Source organism: Panthera leo, chromosome C2 (assembly GCF_018350215.1).
Source record: "Panthera leo isolate Ple1 chromosome C2, P.leo_Ple1_pat1.1, whole genome shotgun sequence".
NCBI lineage: Eukaryota > Metazoa > Chordata > Mammalia > Carnivora > Felidae > Panthera > Panthera leo.
Window position 1 is genome coordinate 60,111,272 of NC_056687.1, and position 18,593 is coordinate 60,129,864.

General features: G+C 39.2%; 1 protein-coding gene across 4 annotated transcripts in view; it reads right to left on the reverse strand.

The window, feature by feature from the left end:
• CCDC191 (coiled-coil domain containing 191) overlaps nucleotides 1-18,593 on the reverse strand; it is an 89,951-nt gene that overhangs the window by 45,945 nt on the left and 25,413 nt on the right. For all 4 annotated transcript variants that reach the window (XM_042903716.1, XM_042903715.1, XM_042903717.1 and 1 more), the window contains one exon: nucleotides 9,039-9,229. In XM_042903716.1, coding sequence (XP_042759650.1) covers nucleotides 9,039-9,229 — 191 coding nt within the window. The remainder of the gene's footprint in view (nucleotides 1-9,038; nucleotides 9,230-18,593) is intronic.

The window sequence follows — 18,593 nt, forward strand, 5'->3', positions numbered from 1 at the left end:
CCAAAAGAAATGGTTTCAGACACAGTTCCCAATTAATCATAAAATGAAGGACAGAGTTACCTTTGGAAAACATCCTGTCCCAATATGCTTCCAAGATGAAATATGGGAATTTCTGGCACGAGTGTATAAATTGAGCATCATACTTACATAACTGCATGCACAGAAAGGCTAAAGACCATATATAATGGAAAAACTCCATTTTCCTTCCCATGTAGGGAAAAATCCAATTTTTCCCCACTGTTTGTCACCTGTGTGTCTTTTTTACGTTTTCAGAGAATACCTCACTTCTGGCACTCTAGTCACCAAATGTGTGGAGGTTTTTACCCACACCAACAAGCAATTCTTGTACACCCAGCAGGGTATCCAAGAACTCAACTCAATTCTGACACCTCTACCTGAAGACAGTGTCAGATCTCACAGTTTAAGGGCTCGGTCCCATAAGTATCTTCCCCCATTCCTCCTACCACCTTCAGATGCCAGTCACAAGACCAGGTTATCTATCACCTGTGTTTCTGATCAATTGGCTATAGACTGTAAGTTCCAACCACCCCTTCCTTGGGTTTGATTAATTTGCTAGAGTAGCTCACAGAACTTGGAGAAACATTTATGTTTACCAGTTAATTAAAGGATATAAGATGAAGGATACCAATGAACAGCCAGATGAAGAGATATATAGGGTGAGGTCTGGGAGGGTCCTAAGCACAAGAGCTTCTGTCCCCGTGTATTTGGGGTGTCAATGTGGATGTGTTCACCTGCCCGGAAGTTCCCTGAACCCTGTATTTTGGAGATTTTATGGAAGCTTCATGTCACTATGATTGATATTAAATCCATTTTAGCCTTTCTTCTTTTTCAAGAGAATGGGGGGGATATAGAAGATAAACTTGTAGAGAATAATGAAGCAGTAAAAAAGAGGGAAACTAATGCAAAGGAGCACATTATAAGAATTAGAGAACTCAGTGACTCATTACAAAGGAATAACATCTGAATCATAGGAGTCCAAGGAGATGAAGAGACAGAAAAAGGGGTAGAAGGTTTTTATGTGAGCAAATTATAGTGGAAACCTTTCCTCATTTGTGGAAAGACACAGACATCAAAATCCAAGAAACACAGAGAACTCACATTAGATTCAACAAAACTGACAATCAAGGCATATCATAGTCAAATTCACAAAATACTCAGGCAAGGAAAGAATCATGAAAGCAGCAAGGGAAAAAAGTCTTAACCTATAAAGGAAGACAGATCAGGTTCGCAGCAGACCTATCCATAGAATTGGCAGGCCAGAAAGGAGTGGCAGGATATATTCAATGTGCTGAATCAGAAAAATATGCGGCCAAGAATTTTTTATCTGGCAAGGCTGTCATTCAAAATAGAAGGAGAGATAAAGAGTTTCCCAGACAACAAAAACTAAAGGAGTTCATGACCACTAAAACAGCCCTGCAAGAAATTTTAAGGGGGACTCTCTGAGGGGAGAAAAAATGACAAAAACAAAAAAAGACCCAAAGCATCAAAGACTAGAAAGGACCAGAGAATACCACCAGAAACTCCAACTCTACAGACAACACAATAGCAATAAATTCCTATCTTTCAGTACTCACTCTAAATGTTAATGGAATAAATGCTCCAATCAAAAGACATAGGGTATCAGAATGGAGAAGAAAATAAGATCCATCTTTATGATATTTATAAGAAACCAATTTTAGACATAAAGACACCTTCAGATTGAAAGTAAGGGGATGGAGAACCATCTATCATGCTAACGGTCACCAAAAGAAAGCTGGAGTAGCCATACCTATATCAGACAATCTAGATTTTAAAATAAAGACTGTAACAAGAGATGAAGAAGGGCATTATATCATAATTAAGGGGTATGTCCACCAAGATCTAACAATTATAAACATTTATGCCCTCAATGTGGAAACACACAAATATATAAATCAATTAATCATGAACATAAAGAAACTCATTGATAATAATACCATAATAGTAGGGGACTTCAACACCCCACTTACAGCAATGGACATATCATCTAAGCAGAAAATCAACAAAGAAACAACGGCTTTGAATGACACACTGGATCAGATGGATTTAACAGATATATTCAGAACATTTCATCCTAAAGCAGTGGAATATACATTCTTCTCCAGTGCACATGGAACATTCTCCAGAGTAGATCACATACTGGGACACAAATCAGCCCTCAACAAGTACAAAAAGATCGAGATCATACCATGCATATTTTCAGACCACAACGCTATGAAACTTGTAATCAACCACAAGAAAAAAATTTGGAAAGACAACAAATTATTGGAGACTAAAGACCATCCTACTAAAGAATGAATGGGCTAACCAAGACAGTCTCTTCAGCAAACTGAAGGTGTTGGGAAAACTGGACAGTGCCATGTAGAAGAATGTAGAAGAATGAACCTAGACCACTTTCTTACACCAGACAAAGAAATAAACTCAAAATGGATGTAAGACCTACATGTAAGACAGAAAGCCATCAAAATCCTAGAGGAGAAAGCAGGCAAAAACCTCTTTGACCTCAGCCAGAACAACTTCTTACTCAATATATCTCCAGAGGCAAGAGAAACAAATGCAAAAATGAACTATTGGGACCACATCAAGATAAAAAGCTTCTGCACAGAGAAGGAAACAACTAGCAAAACTAAAAGGCAACCAACAGAAAGGGAGAAGATATTTGCAGTATCTTCTAATATCAGATAAGGGGTTAGTATTTAAAATCTATAAAGAACTTACCAAACTCAGCACCCAAAAAACAAAACAAAACAAAAAAGTGAAGAAATGGGCAAAAGACATGAATAGACACTTCCAAAGAACACATCCAGATGCCTAATAGACCCATGAAAAGATGTTCAATATCACTCAACATCAGGGAAATACAAATCAAAACCACAATGAGATACCACTCCACACCTGTCAGAATGGCTAACATTAACAACTCAGGCAACAACAAATGTTGGCAAGGATGAGGAGAAAGAGGAAACCTTTTGCACTGCAGGTAGGAATGCGAACTGGTGCAGCCACTCTGGAAAACAGTATGGAGTTTCCTCAAAAAGTTAAAAATAGAACTACCCTACGACCCAGCAATTGCACTACTAGGTATTTATCTAAAGGATACAGGTATGCTGTTTTGAAGGGGACATGCACCCCAATGTTTACAGCAGTGCTATCGACAACAGCCAAAGTATGGAAAGAGCCCAAATGTCCATCAATGGATAAATGGATAAAGAAGATATGGTGTGTGTGTGTGTGTATACACACACACACGTACACACACAAGATGGAATATTACTCAGCAATCGAAAAGAATGAAATCTTGCCATTTGCAACTACGTGGATGGAACTACAAGGTATTATGGTAAGTGAAACTAGTCAGAAAAAGACATATCACATGACTTCACTCATATGTGGAATTTAAGATACAAAACAGATGAACATAAGAGAAGGGAAGCAAAAATAATATAAAAACAGGGATGAGAACAAAAGATAAGAGTCTCTTAAATACAGAGAACAAACTGAGGGTTGTTGGAGGGATTTGGGGTGGGAGGATGGGCTAAACAGGTGAGGAGCATTAAGGAGGACATATGTTGGGGTGAGCACTAGGTGTTATATGTAGGGGATGAATCACTGGATTCTACTCCTGAAATCATTATTGCACTATATGCTAACTTGGATGTAAATGAAAAATACAAAAAAATAAATTAATAATAAAAAAAATAAGAGAAAAATAAGACACAAAACAGAGAGGGAGGAAAACCATAAGAGACTCTGAAATACAGAGAACAAACTGAGGGTTGCTGGAGGGGAGGTGGGTGAGGGGATGGGCCAAATGGGTGATGGGCATTAAGGAGGGTACTTGTTGGGATGAGCGCTGGGTATTATATATACGTAATGAATCACTGGGTTCTACTCCTGAAACCAATACTACACTGTATGTTAACTAACTTGAATTTAAATAAATAAATTGTAAAAATAAAATAAAATAAAATTTAAGTTAAAAAAAGAAAATAAACTATTAGGGTTTAAATAAGAGTTTAAATATGAACCATGCTGTTTCTTATTTTTTTTAATTTTTTAACATTTTTATTTATTTTTGAGAGAGAGAGACAGAGCATGAGCAGGGGAGGGGCAGAGAGCGAGGGAGAACCTGAAGCAGGCTCCAGGCTTTGAGCTGTCAGCACAGAGCCCAACACAAAGCTCAGACTCACAAACTGTTAAGATCATGACCTGAGCTGAAGTCGATGTTTAACCAACTGAGCCACCTAGGTGCCCCTGAACCATGCTGTTTATAACAACACCTGAATTGATACTTAGTGATCAGTGCATGAACTAGAACCTATAAATCAGGAGAACACTGACTAACTGAATAGATAGGGGTGACTAGATAAGTACCTGGAAGCTTCTAAGCCTCAGATTCCTCCTAAAAATGGTATCACCCTAAAAAAAAAAAAAAAAAAAAAAAAGGCTTTACATTGCTTGTTCTACAGGAGTTTTTTTAAAAAGATCTAATTCACACACACACACACACACACACCCTAAACATAGAGAACAAATTCTCATGGAAGATAACAGTGTCTCAGGGCAAAACTACTAGATATCTAAAAAGTGTCTTGAATTTTTTAAAAGGATATGAAAAATGATAAATAAATAAGCACACACTAGTGATCTGAGTCCTGAAATCTGACGCATGAAAACAGCAGCGGTGCAAGCAGTCGCATTTGGGATGAATAGGAGCAGGAATGAAGGAGCTAATGCATTCAATAATGCACCAGGTAGCCCCCAGGGAAAAAGAAGATAACACAATTCTGTCTGAAAGGGTTTTAAAGTGAGCCAGGCAGTGCAAATCTGGGCCCCCTGCCTCTATGACAGACATATGAGGAGCCTGACCAGCTTCAGAAGCCATGCAATTTCTGGCCTCTTGCCTTCATACCAGGTGAGCATGGAGGGAAGGGCATCAAACATGATTCACAGAGGGGCGCTGTAAGTGACTGCCCAAAAGAAAGCTCAAATGAGGTGTGGGAAAATGGGGACCTGACAGTCTATTTTCAACCCAGCCTCCCCTCTTCTAGGCTAGCATGTGGGCTCACCCCAGCTATGTGCTGATTTACCAGTTTTTCCCCAAACTGAAAAACGCCCTCTTCTACTTAGCCACATTCTGTCTCTCAGAAGGTGGGGCCCATGAATTCCTATTTTTAAAAAGCTCCTCAGGGGATTATAACGCACGATAGCCAAGTCCATGTCACTCTCGAGTATTTATCTTATGCTGCCTTCTGTTGCAATTATTTTTAGTAGTTGGGTGCCATGTTTAACTTCACTTAAATGGAAAACTCCTAGAAGGCAAGTGTTTAACACTTTTTTTCAAGTCCCTCCTCCCTGTACTTAGGAGAGAGCCTAGTACCCAGTAAATGTCAATAAAGCTGGTTGGCTGAAAGAATAAATTCTATCAAACAGAATGAAAGAACAAGTGAACAAATGAACACCATAGTTTGAGGGATGTCAAAGGGCCAGTTTTCCCACTGGCCTGCCACACAGTACCCTCAAATCCCCAACACTTACATATTGGGCACTGTTTCCAGACCATGCCTGTTAAAGTATACACAGTTTCCTGAGAGGGATAACATCAACTGAGGATTACAGTAAAAGAGCATGAGGGGCTTGAGGGACAAAGGGAAGAGATAAAAGCATATTTCAGGAAAGGCCCAGAACTCTGGTACAAGAGAGGGCAGGACTGCAAGTAATGTAGAGGTTAATGAGGGGAAAACAGAGGTGCTTCTCAGGGAAGAACTGAGAAATCAGGGGCTCAAAAAGGGCTGGTGGAAGACGTCGAAAACCCCGCTCCTTCCTAATTTTGTCTAGGGCTCGCCATAAATTTAAGAGAGGAAGGGAGAGAGGAGCAATGGAAGAAATGAAGTCAGCTTTTAAAAGTAAACATGCTGAGCAAAGTAAAAATACAGTTCAAATTCCAACACCACCACATCAAAGGGTCTAACTAAGCATGTGCACCAGGGTTTTATTGTATTACCTAAGCAAGTAAATTCTCAGGTTTGGGAATATTTGTTAAGGTTGAGATTATATTATAATATTGTATTGAAATTTTATAACACCATTACCATAACTACTTTTAAAAGAAAAGAGACAGACAAAAATAGGAGAAAGAACAAAAGAAAATTAAAGAAAGGAAAAAGGGGAGGACGGAAGGACGGAAGGATGGAAGGAAGGAAGGAAGCCAGGAAAGCTAGGCCTTGCATGGGGGAACTGGCCAGTGAGGGAAATCTCAGGTGTCAGAAACAAGTGCGGATGCAAGAGCTGGAGGATGAAGACACAGCTGACATCTGAGTAACGGGCATGGCAAATAATTTCCATGTCCAGGTGGATGGGCCACAGAACCACCTGTGCTTTGCCAATCTGGTAAGTGTTTAGTTTCTATGGTTAGTAACCCATTATATCCCTTGAGCTCATTCTTTGGGGAAAAAAATACTTGAAAACACTGTCAAGTTAAATTGCAAAAGAGGAAGCAAATAAACTCCTCATTGACTCACTTATTATTCAGCAAATGTGTATTTGGTGTCTACTGAGATACTAGGAGAAACTCTGATGAACACAGAAAAGAACCCAGCTCTCCACACACCCTCAATCCCACTAATGTTTCTTGGTTTCTGCTTATAGTAGCTAACTTAGAGCTTTTCCCCACTTTTAATATCCCATCCTTCTTTCTAGAACAAAGAAAAACATGCAGACAGCCTGGGATTTGGGAAAGCAGCACAAAGGATGGTTTGTATCTAGTAGCTTCTTACTACTAATGTGTTTCCAGCATGTCTTGTCATTTGTTAATTACTGCTTTATTTTTCTTCTGCAGCCATCTAAAGTAAATTGCCACACAAATGAAAAATACAGCTGTCTTGGGGAACCACCACCTAGATGTTATATAACATTTAGTACAGAAGCAGTGTGGTACAGGAAAGAGCATTTGGATCAGAAGCAAAGAGACCAGAGTCTAGTCCTGGACTAGCTACTCTTGCCCTTTGGACCTTGAGAGAGTCGTTTACTCTCTCTAGGCCTTACTTTTAACATATGTAAAATGACAGGCAGGATCAGACGATCCTTGAGGTGGCTTTCTGCTCTAAATTTTTTTGCTCTAAAGTTCTGTAGTAAAAAAATTATTACAAGTTAAGTATTTTCTAACTCTGGCACTTAAAAAAAATGTAGTACCCATTCTGAATGTTTAAAAATAGACACCTGAAAATAATTCACAGATACGAGACGTTCTAAGATCTTAAAAAAAAAATTGGCACATAATGCTATTATGAAATCCCCATTTAGTGATTTCATATTTAAGCAGTTTAATTGCAATGAAATCTCAAGTTCTTCATATTTTTCTTCTACAAGTTTCTTCTGGTATGTAAATTTCACAGCCATGTTTAACTTCAACACTCAGTTTCCACTCCCTTCATACCATCATTCATGTCACTTCCCTTTTACAGCACCTCCAGTTTCTCTCCTTTACCCAGCATATCTTGCTAGCTATTCCTTTTTCAGTAAGCTATCATCCCAATTCCTTATATGAATCGCTAGGTCCTAAGAACTTAGAAATGAATTATGGGAAAGAGTTTTCTAAGCTGACCTTTTTTTTTTCCCCCTAGCATACTGTAAAGAAAGGGAAATTGACTAAGTCATCCCTCTGCTTAAAAACTATCAAGACTTCACCTTTATTTACCAAAGAATTCCTAAACTCCTTGTCTTGGCATTCAAGGCCTTTCACAAATTGATGAACTTGAGAAACCACATGCTTGATGATCTCTGGCCAACCTGAATGGCTAACACCAAGTGCCATTACCTCATCTCCCCATCCCCACCTAGGAATATCCTATTTATGGTACAAAGTCCGGCTCAAGACCTACCTTCCTGATCAAGCCCTTCCTGGCACTCTGTAGGAGCCTGCTCAGTGTGACACTTACTTCTACTAAGTTCTCAGTGGCAGAGGGGATGATTTATGCACTTTATTGTTTATGATGCTGCTCAGCCCCTGTCCTGCTTCTAGATCTTGTCTTCCTCATAAAAGGGCTTCAGACTCCTGTGTATCCACCCCAGGACCTGATGCTGTCACACAGCTGCACAACTCCAGGGGGCAGCATTTCCTTCTACATAACAATGGTTTCACACACAATTCATTCAAGTTTTCACCCTGAATAAGAGTTGCTGGTAAGAGAAGTGATTACACATAAGCACATAAACTGCTCCTGTCCCCAAACAAACAAATGGTTCCTTCTATACCCATGATTTTGGTTCAAGGATGCAGAGCTAAACTTGGAAATGAATAGAAGAAAATGTATATAATTTTAAGATGACGGAACAAAGGAAGTTTTATTTGAAGACAAATTCTGTGTCATTCACAAGCATAAGAGACAGATGATATAAAGGTGTCAAAAACCTCTAAATAAGGTGTGGGACAGAAGACAGAGGAGTGGGGGGAATCACCTTGGCAGATGGATGTTCCCTGTGTTCCTAATTAACATTCAGCGTGGAGACAGGTATTTCCATCAGTGAGAATTACTGGCATATAAACCAAACTCTGTCTTCTGAATTGGTAAAATGGTCCAAGGTGCAATGCTACGACATCCAGAGGGCAAGGAAAAAACATAGTACTTGTTTTCTTCAAAAGGAGAGCATGTACATCAGTATATTTTAATGAAATCTTTGCTTATACTTTTCAGTTAAAATATTCTTTTTTTTCTTTTTCTTTTTCTTAAGCAGGCTTCATGCCCAGTGCGAACTTATGACCCTGAGATTAAGACCTGGGCTGAGATCAAGAGTCAGATGCTTAACTGACTGAGCCACCAGGTGCCCCTCAGTTAAAATTTTCTAGTTTGGGATGTAATATAGAAAAACAGTGATTACCACATTTTATAAAGGATGAGATGATTCTAGTGAACATAATTTTTAGATTATTTTGGGATTCTTCAGGAGGAAAAATGTCCTATAATACACCAGAAGGATTTTCATGGTACAGATAATAGTACCTGTTTTCTTCCCTAAGGTAATTTTCCATGGCTTGAGTCTCCCGTGCCAACTTCTGGGATCTTGTGTAGTCTCTCCAGGCCCGCAGGACTTTCAGTTGAAACTTCCAGTCAGACAGGGTCCCAGCTTTTCCCAGCTTGATCCTATGATCAAGGATCAGCTTGTGCCAGGCAGAGAAATACCGTTTTTGACACTGCAATGGAAACATGTGGAAAATCACCACTGATTGGCTCTAGTGTTTGTAATATCTAATACTGAGAGCTGTCACCTCAGGTATCCCCCTCATACTTTTTCTAACAAATCTAGCAACTGTCGTCTTTTTTTTTTTTTTTTTTTGTTTTTTTTTTCAACGTTTTTTATTTATTTTTGGGACAGAGAGAGACAGAGCATGAACGGGGGAGGGGCAGAGAGAGAGGGAGACACAGAATCGGAAACAGGCTCCAGGCTCCGAGCCATCAGCCCAGAGCCCGACGCGGGGCTCGAACTCACGGACCGCGAGATCGTGACCTGGCTGAAGTCGGATGCTTAACCGACTGCGCCATCCAGGCGCCCCGCAACTGTCGTCTTGATGGAAGGAGAACCAAGTATAACTATTCAAGTCATGCAGCTGAGGCTCATGTCTTAAACTATAGTACTTAATTCTCATTCTCAGGCACCAGTCCTTTGGGAAGCTGGAGTAGCAGTCATATCTAAGACCCCAGTTAAGGGACTTGTTTGAAAAGCTTGAAACACCTGCTTCTAGGAGGATGGCCAACTTGTCTTGGAGCTTAAAATACCAACTGATTCAGACGCCTGGGTGGCTCAGTGGGTTAAACATTTGACTCTTGATTTCAGCTCAGGTCATGATCTCACAGTTCATGGGTTCGAGCCCTACATCGGGCTCTGTGCTGGCAGTGCAGAGCCTGTTTGGGATTTTCTCTCTCCCTCTCTCTCTCTGTGCCCTCCTCCCCAATAAATAAATAAAATAAACTTAATAAAATAAAGTACCAACCAATTAGTTAATTTCTGTTACTAACACCTGCTGATATCCTACACAAAGGAATATAGACGATCCCATGAGGATGGAATGGGGGTCTCTGGTGTCTGGAAACAGGAGAGCTAAAACAGCTTCAGCTGGGCTACCATGACCATGGGAGAGCTTTGGTGAGCAGGTCTAGAGAGACTAGATGCTCAGGACACTTGTGATCTTCCACTCCATGCATCTGACAACAAGTAAGACAAGTTCCACTGACCCTAAAGATATCCCCAGAGAAGTACTTTACTCTCTGGTTTAAGAAAATCTCTGAGATCTAGTCGTCGCCTTCATCTTCCACCTTCACAGTAAACTTAATGTTCCCACATCACGTAACTTTCAGCTCTTGGCCTTATATCAACCACACTGCTTAACACCTTCCTATGTTCATACCAATTTCTTGGTCCTCCATTTCTGCCCTCTCTTTACCTGAATACTTCAGGACTCACTTCTCCCTGGAAGTTCTCCTATCACCAACTACTTTCTGCAAATCTCAGTGCCCTTCCACTGTGTTCTCAGCAACCTCTGCTTCTTCTATCAAAACTCTCATTACACTGTATTATAATCACCTGTTCACTGGTTTCTACTAGACTGTGAGCCTCCAGAAGGAAGGGAGTGGGTCCCATGAATGGATATGGAAAATCCGTGTTGGTAGCAATAAAACACAAAGTAACTTCATAGAAAGTGACTTTGTGGGAAGTATAGGGAATGCCTAATGACCAGCTTCAAGCACTTGTTAGCTCTACCAGGATCATCTGTACTTACTGCTTCTATCTGTGTAACAATACTTATCTTTCACTATTTCAACATTTAGTAAGCAACCACCACTGCGTTTAAATTTGGGAACTCTGAACAAAGTTAAGATATAATCTCTCCTTTTGAGAGATTATAGGGAGAGAGGATATATAAATTGAAAGATTGATAACATTAGGAAGGAAGCATATGTTGGAATTCTTAGAAATAGACCATTTGTCCAGGAATAACAAGAATTCAGTTATATTTCCATTTAGACAAACTACAAAATCTTCCCTATTGTTATTTATCAGGAGAAACCATGGCAAACTTTAAAAAGCCCTTGTTCCCTTTCCATTATGTCAAATGAGGGAATACTGTGCAGACGTTTACCTTAGATGCCATGGAAGGAAGGGAAGGAGGGAGGAAAAGAGGGAAGAAGGGAAAAGAGAGGGAGAGAGGAAGGGACATTTGCTGAATACAGGATATGCCTGCAGTCATAAAAAAGAAAAGACACATAGCTACCAAGTTGAGGGGATATACTTTTTGCATTATTCGCCTATCTAACCCACAAAATAGACCATGGAAAAAAAATATATTGTTAACTTGTGTGTCATTGTCAAAAGAAAATACCAGATTCATTTAAGATATTCCTCCTGAACGATCTGATGAAATATTCTGTGTGTAGCTATCTCTAATTTTAACTCCTGGAATGTTTCTAATGATGAAATAGTATAAACATAATCCACCTGGACAATAATAACACTATTAATAGTGTCCTTCTTGGATTTCTATATTCCTTGTCTACAAAGTTCAAAGCATTGCTGTAAGCACAATATTACATGCACTGTTTTATTAATTTGTAGACCATCATTACCAAATGGAGAGACTGCAGATATTATGATTTACTTTACAAAGCTAAACTTCAAGTAGAGAAGGGTTAATCACTAAATTCACAGAGTGAAAAGCTAGTGGCATACCTAAGGTTAATACTGAAATATTCTGGCATCCTGATGACCCAATCTATATTAGGCAAAAAGTCTTCTTTTTAAAAATGAAGGGCAAATTTTTTGCTGCTTTTATACTGAAAGAGAAAAAACGCAATATATACCTTACTATGGTAGAAGAGCACTGCTGGAACATATGTGAATTTAAAAGGGCAAAATTTGTGTTAATAAATGCTATTGTCATTATATGTCTGTCAAATAGTTAAGATTAGACTTTAAGAGCAAAATGATCAGTTTTAACGATCTATGATTCAGTTTCACTACATAAAAGTTAGTAACAGCAAAGTGACAGACTCACAGCAACTGCTTTCTTTTCTTTTCTTTTTTTTAATACATTTTATTTTAGAGAGAGAGAGCATGAGAAGGGGAGAGTGGCAGAGGGAGAGAGAGAATCTTAAGCAGTCTCCACACTCAGAGCAGAACCCAATGCAGGGCTTGATCCCACAACTCTGGGATCATGACCTGAGTAGAAATCAAGAATTGGAAACTCACCCAGCTGAGCCACCCAGGAGCCCTCACAGCAACTGCTTTCTCGAAATTCACTTGTGATTGACTACTCAAAAGAGCAATCTCATTAAAGTAAAAAAAAATAAATAAAAGTGTGAATCAAAAATAGCCACTTAGTTATTCTTGATTCATGGCAAACATTATTCGGGCAAATAGGATTCCCATAAATGTACTTGGAGGAAAGTATTTGGGAAAGGAAAATACTCTCAGTCCTGTCTTCTCTGGAAGATGCTAGCACTCTGCTTTTATTTAGAAGTGATGAGAAGTGGCATACTTCCATAGTCATGATCTATTTATTCTCTCTATTACCTCTCCCCCCAGCTGAGTCCCTGCTGTTCCCGGGCCTGCTTCTCCTCTTCAGTGCCACTACAATAGTGCTCTATCCTTTTGCTCTTTGAAACAAGAACTATTATTGAAAGTCACAACTGTGTTGGAAGAGGAATACATTCTGTTTAATACATATTATTCAATAAATTTTGTTTCAGAATTTAATGGTTTTTTCTTTTTTTTGATGTTTATTTATTTTTGAGAGAGAGAGAGACAGACAGAGCATGAGCAGGGGAGGGGCAGAGAGACAGAAGGAGACGCAGAATCCAAAGCAGGCTCCAGGCTCTGAGCTGTCAGCACAGAGCCCAACGCGGGGCTCGAACCCATGAACCGTGAGATCATGACCTGAGCCGAAGTCCGACGCTTAACCAACTGAGCTACACAGGCGCCCCTCAGAATTTAATGTTTTAACTCATCAGACAACTATTCTGACCTCCCTCCATTTCTTACTTAGTTCCTTTATTTCTGTACCATGTTTTGTTTCTGACAGATTTTCAACTACGGTCATATATTCTTTTCACTAACTTGCACATCTTTTTAACGTAGTTGTGGTGAGAGTTAAGGCTTCGTACAGGTAAGTAAAATACAGAAAATCACTGTGGGAAAGACTGTTCCTAAATACATATCTATAATAATTTATAAAATAAAATACTACACAAAGTGAAATTGAGTAAGTTTTTAAGGGAAATTCTTCTCATCCTCTCAAAATCTTCCATAAGACATCCTCTGATCGTTAAGGACTCCACTCAAGAGGAGAAATGACAGCTCGCCCTGCTAAATTTATTACCTGCACTGGAGTTGCCCTCATTTTGTTGGCAAGAAAAGCTCTTCCCTGACGTGTAATCACACTGCTGTCGTGGGGAATGATTGGCATCAGGTGGAACAGCAATTTGCTATCTAATCTTCGTTGTAATTCTGACCCTGTCACTAGAGACGCTTGTTCTGATTAATGAAGTGGGGAACTCATCAAAATTCCTCAGCTATTTCCCTTTTGTCAGAAATCTCCGTGATAATTGCATCAAAATTCTCAGTCATGGAAAAATAAACAATGCATTGTAAAGAGGACAAAAATGTCAACAAGTTTACAGTTTATTTCTGCTGAACAGAACTGAACTAACTGTGGTGCAACTAGTGCTGGACGGGAGTTGACCAAGGCTCCGATGTTAGCAATAAAGCCACAGGCTCTGTGGGGCCCCAGGTGACCCCTTGCTGCTCCCTGGCCAAGAGGAACAGGCACTCTATAGCTACAACAGGAGGCAATCCTCAACTATTTTCCTTTTGGGGACCAATAGAGCTAGGCTAAAGGCCCCATAGAACCTATGCAATCCTGGGGGGTGGGGAAAGGAAGATCCTTATTCAGGCAAAAATGCATGCCCCTGGGAAGGAGTACCCTGTGACGCACCCTATTCCTGATTTTCATCATTACGCCCCAAAGAAAAGAGAGGAAGTCATTGTGTCCCCTACCCCAACGTTAAATACTCCTATAATTAATTACATTAGGGAAAATACATTCAGTTCCCTGCCCACAGCACTGAGACTTGGACAACGCCTGGTTCCACGGAGAAGCCCAAAGGCCTACAATTGGACAACTACCACTGTGCAAAACCACTGTGCAAAATGTTAACACCAGTTACAGACAAAAAGCTACTTTTGTTATATCCTGGAAGGTGTGATGCTCTTTTAACTTCTGTACTTAGCTTTTTTCTCCTTCCTTTTTTAAACTTAAAAAAAAAAATCCCACACACAAAAATACCCCTTATTACAGAAATTTAACAAACATACCCAAAAGTAGAAGAATAAACCCCTCATTCAGCTTCAAAAATTATCAACATTTTGCTAATCTTGTTTTATGTCTCCTCCATTCATTTTTTTTTCCCCTGGAGTATTTAAAAATAAATTCTATACATCAGACATTAAATCACATCACACATATATGTGTCACTGTGTATTTGCCAACATTAGGGCATTTTGTAAATTCTTAATTCTGCTAAGCAATAATGTTGCTTTAATTATCTAATTCTGCTTCTCTTCAGAAATAGTACAATTTCAGAAAGAAGTTGCTTAGTCTTACCATATAGTAAATTCTTTTTTTTTTTTTAAGTTTATTTATTTATTTTGAGAGAGAGAGAGAGTGAGAGCAGGGGAGGGGCAGAGAGAGAGAGGGAGAGAGAGAATCCCAAGCAGGTTCCACACCTGTCAGCACAGAGCCAGATGTGGGGCTCATACTCATGAGCCACGATCATGACCTGAGCTGAAATCAAGAGTTGGATGCCTAACCGACTGAACCACCTAGGCATCCTCATACAGTAAATTGTTAACCAACAAATATCCCTGGATCTTTTAAAGAATGATCATGATATAGCCTATAACCTGACTATTCATTAGGATAAGGCTCCTTCCTCAATGTAGCTTAGACCAGTTTTCAGGGCCTCCTGTCTTAGGAAGGGCAGACCCACTGCTTCCCATCACCTCTCTCTTTTCCTCTCTCTTCCTCTTCCAAATTTCTTCCCTCCTACCAATCCCCACTCCCTGTGCATTCTCCCACCCCAGCCACACACCCTCAAACTATGCCGAGAGTACAGCTCATCTCAGAATATATTAGACAAATGTTAGGTTCACCTCCAGGGTAGTCTGACAGTAAGACAATGATGTAATGTCATTTGTTTCTACCAATATGGTTCTCAAGATCCTTATATATATTCACCCAAAATGTCTAGCATTTAGGGGAAATGATAGTCAACTCATAAAATTTTATAGAATGGGCTCCATTTATGCCAAAAGCTCTTATTTTTTTTTAAAGCAGAATTTAATCAGAACTTTTTTCAAAAGACAATTACATATACATGAATTGGAACCTCTGGATCAAACAGCTTCATGGCATTTTGAAAAGCAAAACCCCAGCACGATATTTTGGTAACCGGACTCTCACTGTCCCTTCTGTGAGAATGGGAAACCCTAGTTACTCAGAGGATGAGGGTAAGGAAGAGCAGAACAACAAACTAAACAACCTCCTTACTAATACCGATCAAATTTTACTTGGATATTTTCCAGAGTTAGCTACATGAAGTAAAACATAATAATGTTTCAAACCCCTCCTAAAATGATACCACACATGGTCTTCGCCAATAGCTTAGAGCCAATGTCCTTCATGTGTGTGCCTGACATTTCTTTCCCTACAGTTTTATTTGCAAAAAGGCTTTTCCTTCATTTCTTTCCCCAAACACAGACAACATTGCTGAGAGGATGGTTGCTATGTTTCAGCTCAGAAATGGCTTTACCTCAGTGGTGTGTAGGCAGTCCCGATGTAACTAAGATCTCTAGGGATGAATTGTGCTATATAAATGAGGTACTTAACTACTGTTTTCATCATCTTGTTAGAAAAATCTAGGCTTCTTTTCCATATATCCCCATGTTCCCTTGGTTTAGTTTGGGGTGGCCTTTTGGAAGGCGCTATGCCATAAGCATAACATTAACAATGATTTCTTAGGGGGTCACTATTATCTTACTCTCTAACAGAAAAACCCAACCAAATAAGCAAACCAAAACCCTCCCCACAGAGTTAAGATTTCAGTTAGTATTAACCCATGTTTCATTGTTCTCTTCAACTTTCCCAAGTCTTGTTTCATAGACTTTCTTATCTTATTAACAAGACATAAAATGTATTTCAAGATAGGGCAAGAATTCAGAAGGCCATTTTCCAAATAGTATGAGTTTCATAGTTAATCCCTTGTTGTTTCTGCTAATTAGCAATGACATGTGGATTGCTGAATCTCCCTAAGAGATTTCACTGCAAGATCAAAGAGAAACTAGGAGAGAAAATGGAAGTAGAGAGTTTCTATGCAAAAACAGATGTTTTTAATAAAACAAAGAGAGCTGGCAACGAAGTATGTGGGAAAGACGCATGCATAGTGCTGCACCTGAGCTTTTGTTTGGATAAGAGGGCTCACTCAGTTTCTCTCAGAAAGTCTCCTATTAAATAACTTGGCCCAAATGTGATGTTAAGAGATTGTTTAGGGGGGAACAAATAGAATCCACAGTCAAAGCACAAAGAATTACAAGAATTAAAGGAGATTGAACTAGAACAACTCCTAGAAACAGATTCTTTCCAGTCTTCCTGTAAATACTCTGTATAGCTGGCTGTTGGGTTTGTGCCAGTGAACCATTTTGAGGGTGCTGACAAGAGTTTCCTGCTATCTAGTCACTCTCTGCAAGCCAGCTAGGCATTTTCCCCCTTTTTATCCTGTGATCATATTTAGGCTGCTGAATGTTTTAAGTTTCATTTCCCAAGGGCAGCTTTAGGCTCCTTTAGAACCAGGGTAGGAATGTGGACTAGGGCCAAGGTAATGAGCTACTCCATGGCATTTACCAGAGGCCTATCCTGTCTCCAGCCAAGTCTATGTAAAAGCTGGAGGAGTCTGGTAGGTGGATTCTCTCCATGTCTCAGTTATACTCATATACACTGGAGAAATCAGAATTACAGGTTCACTGACAATATTACAAATGAACAACATAATCACACTGAAGGGAAGGGAGAGGGGAAGGGGAAGAGCAAAACCAACCTAAGTAACAATATTCTGGCTGCATAAGATTGAAAATGAAGATAATGTACAAATACTATACTCTGGTTAGTATATTTGTTTACATAGCAGTATGGGTTGGCAATTCTGAAACTACTTCTATAGTATATTAGAATAAGTAAATAGATTTTTGATAATGGGTGTCAGGTTTCTCACTGTCTGAAAAAGGAATTCTAAATCAGCAAGGGGGAGGGGCTATACTGAAACCCGTGGTGCTGGATTAGAGTTGAAGGTATCATTATGAACTTATGATTATTTTAATAAACATACAGACAGTTATAGAAATAAGTTATAAATAAGGAAGAGGGAAGAATAGCATGACCCCTGTGTTACTGCACTGGAATTAGAGATACCAGTATGAACTCATGGATTTTAGTATGTATACAGATAGGCAGACACAGAAATACAAATAATGTGGGTGCATGCGTGGGTTACTACACACACATATGTTTCCCAGCTCTGTCTGCCAAGCAATGACACCCCAGGAGCATGGAGAGCACCTACTATTCAGATCTTGGTTTCTAAATACTATTCTCCAATAAAGAAACCAGAGTTCCGTGTAGAAGTGGTTCATTCCAGGGCTGGAACAGGGAAAATACAAGATGGGCCTGGAATGTCCTATGGTGCCAGAAAGAAAGCAAGTGCCCCCAAAACAATGGAAATATTTTGAAAGAACAAAGAAGTCAACCGGAAAGATTTCCCAATGGCCAAAGTTAGAACAATTTGAGTACAAAGTAAACAACGATAATAATAGATTATAACCCATAGAATAAAATACCTATCTAGGAGCCCATACTGATAAAAGTAGGTAATTGAATAAATAAATAAATTGGGGAGAAAGGACAGGTTTTCTTTCTAGAAGAATTTCAGTTAATAAATGGAAAAGAAATGAGGGAAATACAAAATCATCATTAGACAAATACATTAATGTTGCAGGCAAGATCTATCTACCTATAGATGCCAAAATTATTAAGTGAAAGTTTAAGAAGAAACAGGGTATTTGCATAGTTTTACAATATTTCTTCTAAGACATTGCAAAGGAAAAATAGTAACTTTATAGTATAGAAACCTAGCATATTAACACTTGTACATCCTGATACGATACTGAGAAGGGCACAGCATCACTTCTTTAAGTAATCTCACCAAAAATGTATAATCTCAATCTAAGCAGGAGAAAATATCAGAAAACCTCAACTGAGAGACAGTCTACAAAATACCTGATCAGTACCCTTAAAAAAATGTCAAGGTCATAAAAGAGAAGGAAAGACTGAGGAGCTGTCACAAAGCTGGAAGAGACAAAGAAGATGTGACAACTAGATGAAACAGAATTATGGATTGAGTCCTAGGTATATATACTCCTAGGTATTCCCTAATGTAGAATTATGGACTGAGTCC